We start from the raw sequence: 12,380 nt of genomic DNA, 5'->3' as shown, positions 1-12,380 counted from the left end.
CTCCTACTACAGTCCAGTTGCCTTTAAGACAATTATGACCTGGATGATTGAGAATCTTTGTAAGAAATATGTAGCTCAGGGTTGAAATGAGGGGTCCTCAGTGGTTTTCTTGCAGACATTTCATGACCCAAACTAGGTAACATCATTAGTGCTAAGTCAGGGCTAGTAACACTGATGATGTGACCCAGTTTGGTAATGAAATGTCTGCAAGAAAACCACCAAGTTCGGAGAGCACCAAGGACCTCAGATTATTATTATTATTATTTTTAAAGCATCAAACGGGACCCAGGATGGTGAATGGCATCTCGTGAAACATCTCACCAATAATAAGAATGAAATGCTCTTCCCGTTGGAGCCAAAACAAGCAAGTTGCTCAACAAAAGCAAGACAGGGAGGAAGATGTGTGTGTTTGTGTGTTTGTCTGTTTCTCTCTCTCTCTCTCTCTCTCTCTTGTTTCCTGTGAGAAGAGGACATTATTCTAAGAAGCCATCTTTGCCTGCCAGCTAAATTGCAAAGCCTTCAGATGGCCTTTTGAAAAGCCCGACCCATCAGTTCTAATTTTTTAAACTTATCCTTTTCAGTCAAGGCGAGAAAAAAGCCCCAATTTCAACTTTTATCTCTGCTACCAAAGTGCTGTTATCTGCAAGCTGATGTCAGGAGCTCTATCTCTCTTTCTGCTGACAAGCCGAGAGAGACGAGAAAGATAAGATTGGGAACGACTCTCCTTTCTCTTGAGTAAATAAATAATCAATACTCATCTAAATGTAAATGAGAAAGTATCCCCCACTGATAACAGGGCTCTTATCAAACAGCCAATTCAACCCCCTACCCCACCCCATCCAGACCTGTCCACCAAATCACCACCGCTCCGGCCAGGGATAATGGCTAAAAATGGTCATTAAATTGAAAAAAAAAACGATCACCAGAGATCAAGTAGGTTTGGGGCTGGCTACTTTTCCTGCCCCCCAATATTTGGGGAATGCAATCTGGGTCCATTAACTTTCAGCCGCAGTGAAGGATGAACCGGGTCAAGGTTGATGGACCCAGGGGGGATAAACAAACCTGAATGTGATTTTAGCCCACTTTCCTTCCTTCCAACAGAAGAGAGAAAAAAATATACCGAGAGAAGAAACAAACCCAACAATAGCAACAAAAGAATTTAAAAAAGAGAGAGGATGAAGCAGAGGCGAGTAACAAAAATCCGCAAGCGAGGCACAGATGTAAGAGGGGGTGAAGGTAAGCAAAATTATAGAACGATCTCTCCCCAGCAATCTGTGCTTGTGTGGGCAAACTCTTCCTTTACAACATACAAACAAAAATGTCCATGGAAGAAATCCAAGCAGAGATAAAAATGATCAGGCTCATGTTTTGGATATGTTATGCACAGACCTGGCTCTCCGGGGAAGCCCATAATCCTGGGAATGGGAGGAGGGCGATCAATAGCAATGTAGGTTACAGAGTGATGGGTTATAGCATTACGGGAAGACTTGAAGGGCTATGCTAAGAACACAACACTTGGGAGGTCTACCCTATGGGGTCAGGAAGAGTAGGCACAGGTCTCTCTATGGGGTCACTAAGGGTAGATAGAGGACTACCCATGGGGTCACTAAGAGGTCTACTTCTGGGGTCACTAAGAGTAGATACATATCTGCTTGTGGGAGGTCACTAAGAGTAGACACAGACTTGACACACATAATATGATGCAGAAGGCTTTCAAGAGACTGGACAGCCATTTGTCTGGAATGGTATAAGGTGTCCTGCTTGAGCAGGGGGTTGGACTAGAAGACCTCCAAGGTCCCTTCCAACTCTGTTATTCTAATCTATGTTCTACAAATCACAGCAGTTAGACCGATTGGGTTCATTCCAAAGACTGACACAAAAGGGGTACTCAAGGAAGAGTCCCACCATTGCAGGAAGAAAAAGGAAATTCAATGAAAGGTTGTTTGGAAATTTATGGACTACACGTGGCAGATGAAACCTCATTTCACAGCTTCCACCGAGATCCTTAGAAAGCAATCTACTGACCGCTTTGTATCCTGACAAGACATCGTAGTAGTATTTCTCCTTCTCTATCTAGGAGAAATGGGTTGATTACAGAAACCGGAGCGATATCCTTGGTTAGGAGCCATCAAGATGCAGAGATGAAATTCCAGCCGATTAATTGCGAGGCTGGATTGGGCTTCCTTTGTAAATAAAAGCAAATCTCTGCTCTGGCCTCTTCTGCTTTTCAAATAAAGTATCCGTTCTATTAGGAAGAAGGTTGAGCAGATCAATTAATTGAGCTGAACAATTAAAAGGCCCCAATCAAACTCTTTTAAACGGTGAACGGGGCCATCTTTTCAGTTGCGATTTGACGGAAGAATTTCTCATTGCATTCCTTTTAGACTGTATCTTACTGCTGCTGCTGCTGCTAGCCTCTTCCTACTAATAAATAGCGCGGTATAATTTATTGGTTGATTTCCTAGCCAGGGCTCTAAGAATCTTAAAAGTCAAACTTGGATCTCTTGTGATTCCCTCTGTTGGAATAAACTGATAAATGTCCAGATAATACCTCTTTATTTGATCAACACATGGCTATGAGTGAAGACGATGATTCCTAATACTCTAGGTTATAAAGCTAGCGTGCCATGCAGATGTTTCATTACCCAATTAGGTAACATTATCAGTTATTAACAGTTCCCTAGTTGGGTAATGAAACATCTGCAAGAAAACCACCAAGCTCAGAGAGCACCAAGCACCCCACAGTCCTCCTCCTCCTCCTCCTCCTCCTCCTCCTCCTCCTTTCTGCAAATCCCGCTCCCTTCCAGAACTGATGCTGTTACCTGGATGGGTAATTAAATGTCTGCAAGAAAACCACCAAGCTCAGAGAGCAGCCCACAATTTCATCCCGAGCTACGGATATTCTCTCCTGTCAGTACACTGCTAGCTGCTTGATCATTTCCAGCCACTGTAGTTATCGGCAAAATGTCCCCATACACACAAACATCTAAACGCATTATTCCGCACATTTTAAAAACACACTTTGTAATGCTAAACCCTGCCAAAGAGGTCTAGTGGAAAATCACAAAGTAGTCTTTCTTTTCTTTTTTTTTAAGGCACTAACACAGGTAGATTTGTAATAGGGCTTTCTTATACACACACACACACACAACCATCAGCTGGCTCACTTTATTCTCCTGTGTAACGAGCTAGTAGAGAGGAAGGACCTTTTTTGATTTATTTTTAAGGGCTATTTTGACTAAATTCTGTAATTTCGGTAGCTGTCAAGGTGGCGTTAAGCAAAATGGGTTTGAAACGCTGTAGTTCTTGTGTCCCAGGCCAGGTGTCAAGGTCCTTTTTGCTTTTCCTCAAAATTCTGTCACTCTGGATTTACTATCGGTTTCCCACTGCTGAATTCTTAAGCAGCACCGATTTAACACTTCAGTCCTCCGTCAGCCGGTTCTGGCATTTATTTGAACGCTTTATTTCCATATGCTCAGGTTTTTTTTTTCTTTCTTTCTTTCTTTCTTTCTTTCTTTCTTTCTTTCTTTCTTTCTTTCTTTCTTTCTTTCTTTCTTTTCCTTCCTTCTTCTTTCTTTCTTCTTTTTTTTAACCTAGCTTCTTCTTGCTTCTTCCTTCTCCAGCCTTCTTTCCTTCCTTCCTTCTTTCTTTCTTTCTTTCTTTCTTTCTTTCTTTTCTTTCTTTCCTTTCTTTCTTTTTTACCTAGCTACCTCTTGCTTCTTCCTTCTCCAACCTCCTCCTTCCTTCCGTCCTTCCTTCCTTCCTTCCTTCCTTCCTTCTTTCCTTCCTTCTTTCTTTCTTTCTCTTTCTTTCTTCTTTTTTACCTAGCTACCTCTTGCTTCTTCCTTCTCCAGCTTTTTTTTCTTTCTTTCTTTCTTTCTTTCTTTCTTTCTTTCTTTCTTTCTTTCTTTCTTTCTTTCTTTCTTTCTTTCTTTCTTTCTTTTTCTTTCTTTCTTTCTTTTTTCCTTCCTTCCTTTCTTCCTCCTTCTTGCTCCTTCCTTCATCTTCCTCCTTCCCTCCCTCCCTCTTTCTTTTGTTTTACAATACCCATCTGTATTTCTGTCTCTGAATCTCTTTAAAATATTATGCTGGGCTTCCTAAATGTGTCTTAGTCCTAAGCCTATAGTTTAGCCCACAAATGCATCTACGTTCCAGATTTTCAGTCAAAAGCTGATGACATTAGTAGACTGCTGTATAGTTGAATATTTTATTATTGCCTAGGAAAGATTGTTCCAGGACTGTGTGTGTGTGTGTGTACACACACACACATAGATACCACCGTCCTTATATGCAACTTCAGGGGCTAAATTAATCAGGCCCTGAAACAAAGAGCCCAACTTCCATTAACCTGGCATTTTCCCACTTCTCATCAGGAAAGTCAGAATAAAATGAATAAATAAAAAAGGCCCAATTTCTCAAAGGACACACCTGTTGCTCCACCCCCCAAAAAACCAAACACGGTCCAATTTAACCTTTTTTTTTCTTACTTCCCCACTGTGTTTCCTGAACGGGCAAAAAGCCCCTTTTTGGAGAAACGAGAATTGGTTTCAAACGGCTTCGGACGCTGTTGTGAAGGGTTTCCCTAAATGACACAACCCACGGCTTCACCTTAACCTACTATGGGAACTGCAGGTCACGTTTCTGCGGTCCCGATCGGGAAAGTCTTTACGACAAATAAGGCTGGATTCGGGGAACCGCTTTGCAAGCTGGAAACAGCTGTCTGGTCAAAGGCTGGTTAGGGTGGACTTGACCGGCGTTAAATTGGGCGGCCTCCAAGGGACGTGATCTGCAAAGCTGAGATGTTCCTGGCTTTGGGGGAGAGAGAGAGAGGGGGGGGGGTGGGTGGGACAGGGGGTCCGGGAAGGAAAATTCCACGCAGCCGATGAGTTCAGCGTTTTGGAAGGGGAAAAAGGAATTAAAATGTCTCGATCAAGGCTTTTGGAAGAGAGGGAAGCAAGCTCTAAATAAGGATTTCAGTTCGGAATGCTTTTGAATCTTGCAGTCCTGGCAACTATCGTTGTAAAGAGAGAGAAAAAAAATTCCTCTAGAACGAACCAGGAATGAAGGAGAAATTTCCTGGCAGCGGGAACAATTAATCAGTGGAACAACTTTTGCCTCCAGAAATTGTGGGTGCTCCATCACTGGAGGCTTTTAAGAAGAGACTGGACAGCCATTTGTCTGAAATGGGGTAGGGTCTCCTGTTTGAGCAGGGGGTTGGACTAGAAGACCTCCAAGGTCCCTTCCAACTCTGTTATTTCTCCCCCACCCCAGCCCACTCTCGCTTGCCCAGAAGGGCTGTTGTGCCTGCGACGGTTAACTGCACTCAAGATAAAGTACCCTAGCTTGCTTCGTTTTTTTCCCCCCACTACTGTAAGAAAACATCCATTACGCTTCCTATTTTATGAACGGCGCATGGGGGGGGGAATCCATTATGGAAGGAGCGATTGCTTTGCAGTGAGTGTGCAGGGTGGGGTTTGTGTGTGTAGGAGACACAAAAAAAACAGAGACCAGGGTTGGCTTAAGAACAGCCAGAAGAGGCTGGGAAGAAAACGGCACAAACGGACCCCCAAAAGGACCCACATCCCGGCGATCTGCATGGCCATCTCTGATTTATCCAGCCTGGCTTCCACTAATTAAGCGTCTGCCTCTACAATTTCCTCCGTAGATTTATCATCCCCTTTCGGTGACAAGGACTGTTTGTTACCGGCTTCCTCTCCACCCCACCCCACTCTGCCCCCGTTCCCCCAAATCTCGCCAACATTCGTGGAGATTTAAAATTTAGGCCAGCTCCTTCGTTGACGATGTGAGTAAAAAAAAAGGGGGAAAAAAAAAGAATTCAGCATTTCCGTTCGCCAGAGACACAGGTAGAGACACCGACAGCGTAGCTGTCCTCTGGGGTCCCGTGACTGCCCCATCTTGGAAATGGCGGTGGAGGTTTTATTAACCCGCGTATCCTTTGGTACTCCTTGACCCAGTTTAGCCTGGCGCTGATCCCTTCAAAAGCTCCAGGGACCGATTAGCTTAATCCAGGTAGATCATTCGAACGCTCCGCCGCTCCAACCTTGTAGCTCTGGAGGATTTAAAACACTGCATGCAGGGAACGTGGTGGGGGGAAAAAAGAAGAATCTCCCTCAAACCTGTGTTTGGATCACCACTCCAAGAATTCCTAATCAGCGTGCAGGCAGTCCTCAACTTACGACGGTAATTGAGCCCCAGAATTACGGCCTGGGAGCGCCTTAAAGTCCTTGACACACGAGCACAACCGGGCCCAAAATGTCCACGGCTTAAGCGAGACAGTTGTTAACGTGAGTTTTGTCCCACTCTATGACCTTTCCTGCTGGGGTTGTTAAATGAATCGCCCTGTAACACAGTCGTTAAATGAATCCAGTTTCCTCGGTGACAGGGCTCGTCGGAAAGTGGCAAAAGGGGAATCCCATCACCCTGGGGACACTGCGACCGTCATAAATGTGAGTCAGTGGCCAAGTTTGATCGTGCAACCCCCCCGGGGATGCTGCCCCAAAACGGTCGTTAAGTCCCCTTTTTCGGTGCCGTTGTAACTTCGAATCGTCACTAAACCAACGGTTGTAAGTTTAGGGTTGTCTGTGTGCTTGAAATTTCTCAAAATCGCTTGAAAGGCTGGCCGAGGAAAGAAAGGACACAACGGGAGAACATATGTAGTTCAGGGTTGAATTATGGAGCCCTCGGCAGCTTCTGAGCTCGGAGGTTTGCGTGCAGATGTTTCCTTCCCTTACTAAGCCCAGCACTGATGACGTTGCCTAGTTGGGTAATGAAACGTCTGCCAGCAAGCCTCCGAGCTCAGAAGGCCCGAAGGGCTCTGTGGAAAGAACGCAGGCTGGCTGGAGAAAAAAGAGTGGAGAGAATTGCTGGTTGAACCCTCCGCCGACATTTCTGCTGCGCTTAAATCTCCGCTTGTTCATTTCTTTAAAAAAAAGGAACTTGTTTCTCAAAGCTCCATTTGTCACCGAGGACCTGACCTGTCACTTTTCCCCTCCGTGCCTGAGAAGGTTGCTAAAGGTCGGTGGCAACAAGGCCCAAAATGGCATTTTTATATGGGAAGTCAAGAACAGGAACGGCGGAGAAGGTCAGCAATCCCCAAGGGGGATTTTAGAAGAAAGGGAGAAAGTTGGTGGGACTGCTTGCTTCAAAAAAAAAAAAAGAAAAAGAAAAAAAAAAGGAGTGTGCAGAATTGCTGGTATCTGGACCTGCTGGACAGAGAACAACAGAGTTGGAAGGGACCTTGGAGGTCATCTAGTCCAACCCCATGCTCGAGCAGGAGAGTCGACCTCGTTCCAGACGAAGGGCTGTCCAGTCTCTTCTTGAAAGTCTCCAGTGGATGATATACGTGACAAGCCAGCCGCCAGCTGAGCTGGCTGAGGATGATGGGAGTTATTCCCCCCCCCAGCCCGCATCTGGAGGGCGCCAGATTGGGAAAGGCTGAGTTAAAAGCACACCTGGAAGATTTAGGCAAGAAGGAGAAAGTTTGACGGGCTGGGAAAATGGCTAAAGGGAGGGAAGAAAGAAAGAAAGAAAGAAAGAAAGAAAGAAAGGAAGAAGGAAGAAGGGAGAAGGAAGGAAAGAAAAAAAGGAAGAATGAAGGAAGGAAGGAAAGAAAGAAAGAAGAAAGGAAGGAAGGAAGGAAAGTGAAAGAAAGAAAGAGAATGAAGGAAGGAAAGAAAGAAAAAGAAGGAAGGAAGGAAAAGAGAGAAAGAAAGAAAGAAAGAAAGAAAGAAAGAAAGAAAGAAAGAAAGGAAGGAAGGTGAACAAAAGGGGTGGCTGGATGGGGAGGAGGAAGAGGCTGAGGAGGGGACGGTGGGAAGGAGCAGAAGACCATTCATCCCGGCTAACGACTTGTTCATTATGAGTGATGATGGATAAAGACTTCTCACGCTGAGATGAAATCAAGATTTATATGCATTGTTTCCTCTCTCAACTAGTGGGAAGATCATCATCATCTAATTCCATCTCCGCGGCCAGCGATGGGCATCCGGAGAGCCGGTTATCAAACGGCGCAGTCAGCTGGCAAAAGCCGCAACGTGCGGGGCGGCACATCTGGACGGAGCTGCCAGCAGCCCAGGGTGAACGATGAAGCCTGGCCGGGAGCCAAATGCCTTGCAGACCTCAGCAGGTTTTCATCTCTGCCGCCCCATCCCGTCTCTTTCTTCTCCTCCTCCTCCTCCTCCTCCTCCTCCTCCTCCTCCTCCTCTTTTTTTTAAAAAAAGAGAATCCGATTTTCATTGCTTCATTCAATTGCTCTCCGCTGCCATTTTTTATAGCTCTTATCGTTTTCTCCCCGAATACGGCCTTGAGACAGCTCATCCGTGTCCTTTGCGGTGTTATCTCTTCTAACTTTTATTAAAACTTCAGCTTTCATCTGGAGATAGCTAATTAAATCGGTGACAGATTATAGGCTCGTTTGGAAAAAAAAAAAGGTGGGTGGGTGGGTGCTGCAACCACTTTTTCCCCCCCTTCCCCCCCCTCCCTAAACAGAAAGCTGGGGTGGGAAATTATGTTCTTTCTTTCGGTGGAGTTAAAACTAAACGGACCGGTCGTGGGGAGAGGGGCGGGGGGGGGGGGAAGGAAAGGCTTCATTCATTTAACCAAGACAAGATGTTTATCTCGAACCGAGTCTATAGATAGGTTTATATTAAAGTTCTTTGTGGCCGTGTGACATGAGCCGGTGCCATTTCTCACCATAATTATTTCTCGACGTCAAGACGGATTCTCTGGAATTGGGGAGGGGGGGGGAGCTTTAAGGCTGTACCTGCACAGGCCCTCCTGCAGCCCAAAGGGCTTTCTTGGCAATGGAAAGCAAGGAGGCCTAAAGTTTATTTATTCCTTTTTAATTTCTTCTTTTCAAAACAAGGGACCCCTAGCCAGATGTGGCTACGAGGGACACAGGGAGAGAGGTGTTAAAATGCAAAAAAAAAAAAAAAAAAGAGATTGCAGAAAGAAGCTTCTTATAGGAGTCCCTGACTTATCACCACAGCGGAAGCCTGTTGCTAAATGAGACAGTTCTTCAGTGAATTTTGCCCAGTTGGTTTGAGGGAATCACTGCCGCTGTTCAGTTAGTAACCCAGCTGTTAAGTGAATCTTACTAAATGAATTGTTGTAAGGCGAGGACTATCTGGATTCTGGAGTGCCCTCCTCGCTTTGTTCAGTCTAAGAGTGTGCCTATCACAGAGAAATCGATTCCTTGTTCTTTGGAAAGCCTGACTTTCACAAAAAGTTTTCAGACTGTTTGTGAGTCACAGCGACTCACTGTAAAAGGCTGAGATCTTTCTAAGATAAAACAGCTTTTCCGTTCCTAAAGGTAAGGAATTCACAGAAGGAGAAGCGATTCTCGAAAAGACCTTAAACTGGATGAAATAGTAAAATTGCAAGGCAGGTTTTGCCAAACAGCTCAATCTTAAATTTTCCGATCCGAGGGCGAAGGTGAAATATTAAAACTGCGACGTACGTTTGCGAAACCGTTGAACCTCAAGATATCCGGTTCTGGGCGCAAAAATGAAACGGTAAAATTGCAACCCAAGTTTGCAAAACGGCTCGATCTCAAATAGCCGGCCGTTCTGAGCGCAAAGATGAAACACTAAAATTGCAAAACCCGTTGGCGAAAGAGCTCCATCTCAAATATCCCGTTTGGAGGGCTCTGAGCCCAAAGCAAAAGTCCAGACACAACTGTCTCCAAGTTGGAGCAAAAAAATAAAATGAAATGAAATTTTAAAAAATCCTCCCGTTGCTTTTTGACCTTGAACAAATTGTGGCCTTTTGAAGCATCCTCTTTCAAGCTGAAAGTCTGGCCGTTTCGACCCTGGAAAGGGGATGCTTGCTGCAAAAAATACCTAGGTGTCAAGCGATTTTTGGGAACTTTCAGAATAAAACATTCAAGCTGTTTCCATGTTTATTCCAAAGGAAGGAAGCCAACTGGAACGGTCGGATGGAACGTTTCAAAACCAGAAAAGTTCCTTTTTTTCGTGTGTGTGTGTGTGTGTGTGCGTGTAATTTGGAATTAAAGGTAGATTTTTTTCACCTTGGTTTTTTTTCTGCAAGGGATGGGCGATGGGGAGGAGGCCTCCAGAAATGGGTAGAGCACCCAGAATTCCTCACTGCTCCCCACATTATTGAACGCTTTGGGGGTATACAGATACTTCATTGAGTGACTTTTCGAAGTTGCAAGGGCCCTGAAAAAAGTGACTTAGTTAGGACCATGTTTCAGGCTTACAACCGTCGCCACCACTCTGTGGCCGCGCGATCAAAATTCAGATGCTTGACAACTGACTCAGATTTGTGACGGTCGCCGCGTCCCGGCGTCGTGTGATCCCCTTTTGTGACTTTCTGACAAACCGAGTCCAGGCGGAAGCCAGATAATAATAATAATAATAATAATAATAATAATAATAATAATAATAATAATAATAATAATAATAGAAATAATAATATAAATAATATAAATAGTAATCATAATAGTAATAATAAATAATAGAAATAATAATAATAGTAGTAGTAGTAAATAATAGTAATAATAATAATAATAATAATAATAATAATAATAGTAAATAATAGTAATAATAATAATAACAATGTTGGAAGGGACCTTGGAGGTCATCTAGTCCAACCCCCTGCTCAGGCAGGAAACCCTAGACCATTTCAGATTCGCTTAACCAACCGTGTCACTAACTTAACGACTAGAGAGTCATTTAACAACGGTGGCAAACCAAGGGCGTAAAATGGGACCACTTAACTCATTTAACAACCGTCTTGCTTCGCAAGAGAAATTTTCGGCTCAAGTTGAGGACCGTCTGTCTTTCTGTGGCCTCTAGAGACTCGCTTGTTTTCCTGCCTCTGATTGATGGGATTGTTTAAGAAATATCCAAGAAAGGGCAAAAAAAAAAACGTTCCCCCGAAGGCTTAAAAAAGTCGTCAACGGTTGAAACGGCTGGCTGTGAGTCTCTTGACGTGCCCTTTGCGCAAGGCAGAAAGTTAAAAACTCCGGCTGGCGTCTCCAGGCTCAAAGCAGGGAGGATAACATGCAAGCCTCCTCCACGCGGGCCTTGGGGACTGCCCGCTACTAAGGTGTGACACGCTTCCAAACAGTTCCCCAGAGGGTGGGGGGCACGGGCCATTTGGGAAGACAATTGGGGTCCCAGGACAGTGCTGAGCGGAGATGTTTTGTCTATTTTCATTCGTTTGGTTTCTTTCTTTCTTTCTTTCTTTCTTTCTTTCTTTCTTTCTTTCTTTCTTTCTTTCTTTCTTTCTTTCTTTCTTCCTTCCTTCCTTCCTTCCTTCCTTCCTTCCCTTCTCTTCCTTCCTTCCTTCCTTCCTTCCCTTCTCTTCCTTCCTTCCTTCCCTTCCCTTCCCTTCCCTTCCCTTCCTTGTAATTTTTTTCAGGAGGGGGAATTTGTATTTTAACTTTCTGAATAAAAATAATTGTATTTCTTTTTTTAAAAAAAGAAAGACGGTGCGTCACAGGATAGTGCTGAGAAATATATATACGGGACTGCCTGTATTTGACGTTCAGCCCTCTGCTGTGACCCATCAGCCCCCTTTTTTTTTAATATGGGATGGACGAGATCAGAGGCCCAGACATAAAATCCACTGCCCCCCTCCTCCCCCCCCCCAAAAAGCATAGTAAGAGGTCCGGTCCCCACCTGCACCACGCTGCGACCCTTTCCTTCGCTTCAGCGCCTTTTGCAAAATATCCTTCATGGTGACCTTCAGGCTCTCCACCTGGATCAGGGAGAATCCGTGGGCGGCATTTCTGCAAAGGCACAGAAGAGGAGAGAGGTTGAGTGGCAGGCGGACTGGCTGGCCTGCCTGCTCGGCCCGCGCTGCTGCCAGGGGGCGGGTGGAGGGCAGGCGGAATCCTGAGGACCCCCAGCCAGCCCTGGATGGAGGGCTTGTTTATTTATTTGTTTAACAAACAGAACACAGAATACGGTAGAGTAGAGTGGAACAGAAGAGAAAATACAGAACAGTATAGGACAGGACAGAATACAACAGAAATAGAAATAGAAACAGAAATGGAAAATGAAATGGAGAGAATGGAATGGAATGGAATGGAATGGAATGGAATGGAGTAGAGTAGAGTAGAGTAGAGTAGAGTAGAGTAGAGTAGAGTAGAGTAGAGTAGAGTAGAGTAGAGTAGAGTAGAGTAGAGTAGAGTAGAGTAGAATTACAGGATGGAATAAAATATAGAATAGAATAGAATAGAATAGAATAGAATAGCAGAATTGGAAGGGATCTTGGAGGCCTTCTAGTCCAGCCCCCTGCTCCAGCAAGAGACCCTATACCATTCTGGACAAATACCATTCTTAAAAACCTCCAGTGATGGAGGGTTGGTCCACCTTTTATTTATTCCATTT

The 12,380-nt window shown here is 44.6% G+C and overlaps 1 protein-coding gene across 1 annotated transcript in view; it reads right to left on the bottom strand.

Annotated features, from left to right (window-relative positions):
• Window positions 1-11,849, bottom strand: part of LOC107299275 (target of rapamycin complex 2 subunit MAPKAP1-like) — a gene marked incomplete at its 5' end in the record, with an annotated part of 42,060 nt that extends 30,211 nt beyond the window's left edge. The window contains one exon of the mRNA XM_029286729.1: window positions 11,667-11,849. Within this exon, the coding sequence (XP_029142562.1) occupies window positions 11,667-11,849 (183 nt within the window). The remainder of the gene's footprint in view (window positions 1-11,666) is intronic.
• Window positions 11,850-12,380: the final 531 nt, after the last annotated feature.

Source organism: Protobothrops mucrosquamatus, unplaced genomic scaffold, assembly GCF_001527695.2.
Source record: "Protobothrops mucrosquamatus isolate PMUCROS unplaced genomic scaffold, P.Mucros_1.0 scaffold4749, whole genome shotgun sequence".
Taxonomy (NCBI): domain Eukaryota; kingdom Metazoa; phylum Chordata; class Lepidosauria; order Squamata; family Viperidae; genus Protobothrops; species Protobothrops mucrosquamatus.
Note: the sequence above shows the minus strand (reverse complement) of the source record. Positions and strands in the feature narration are given on the sequence as shown.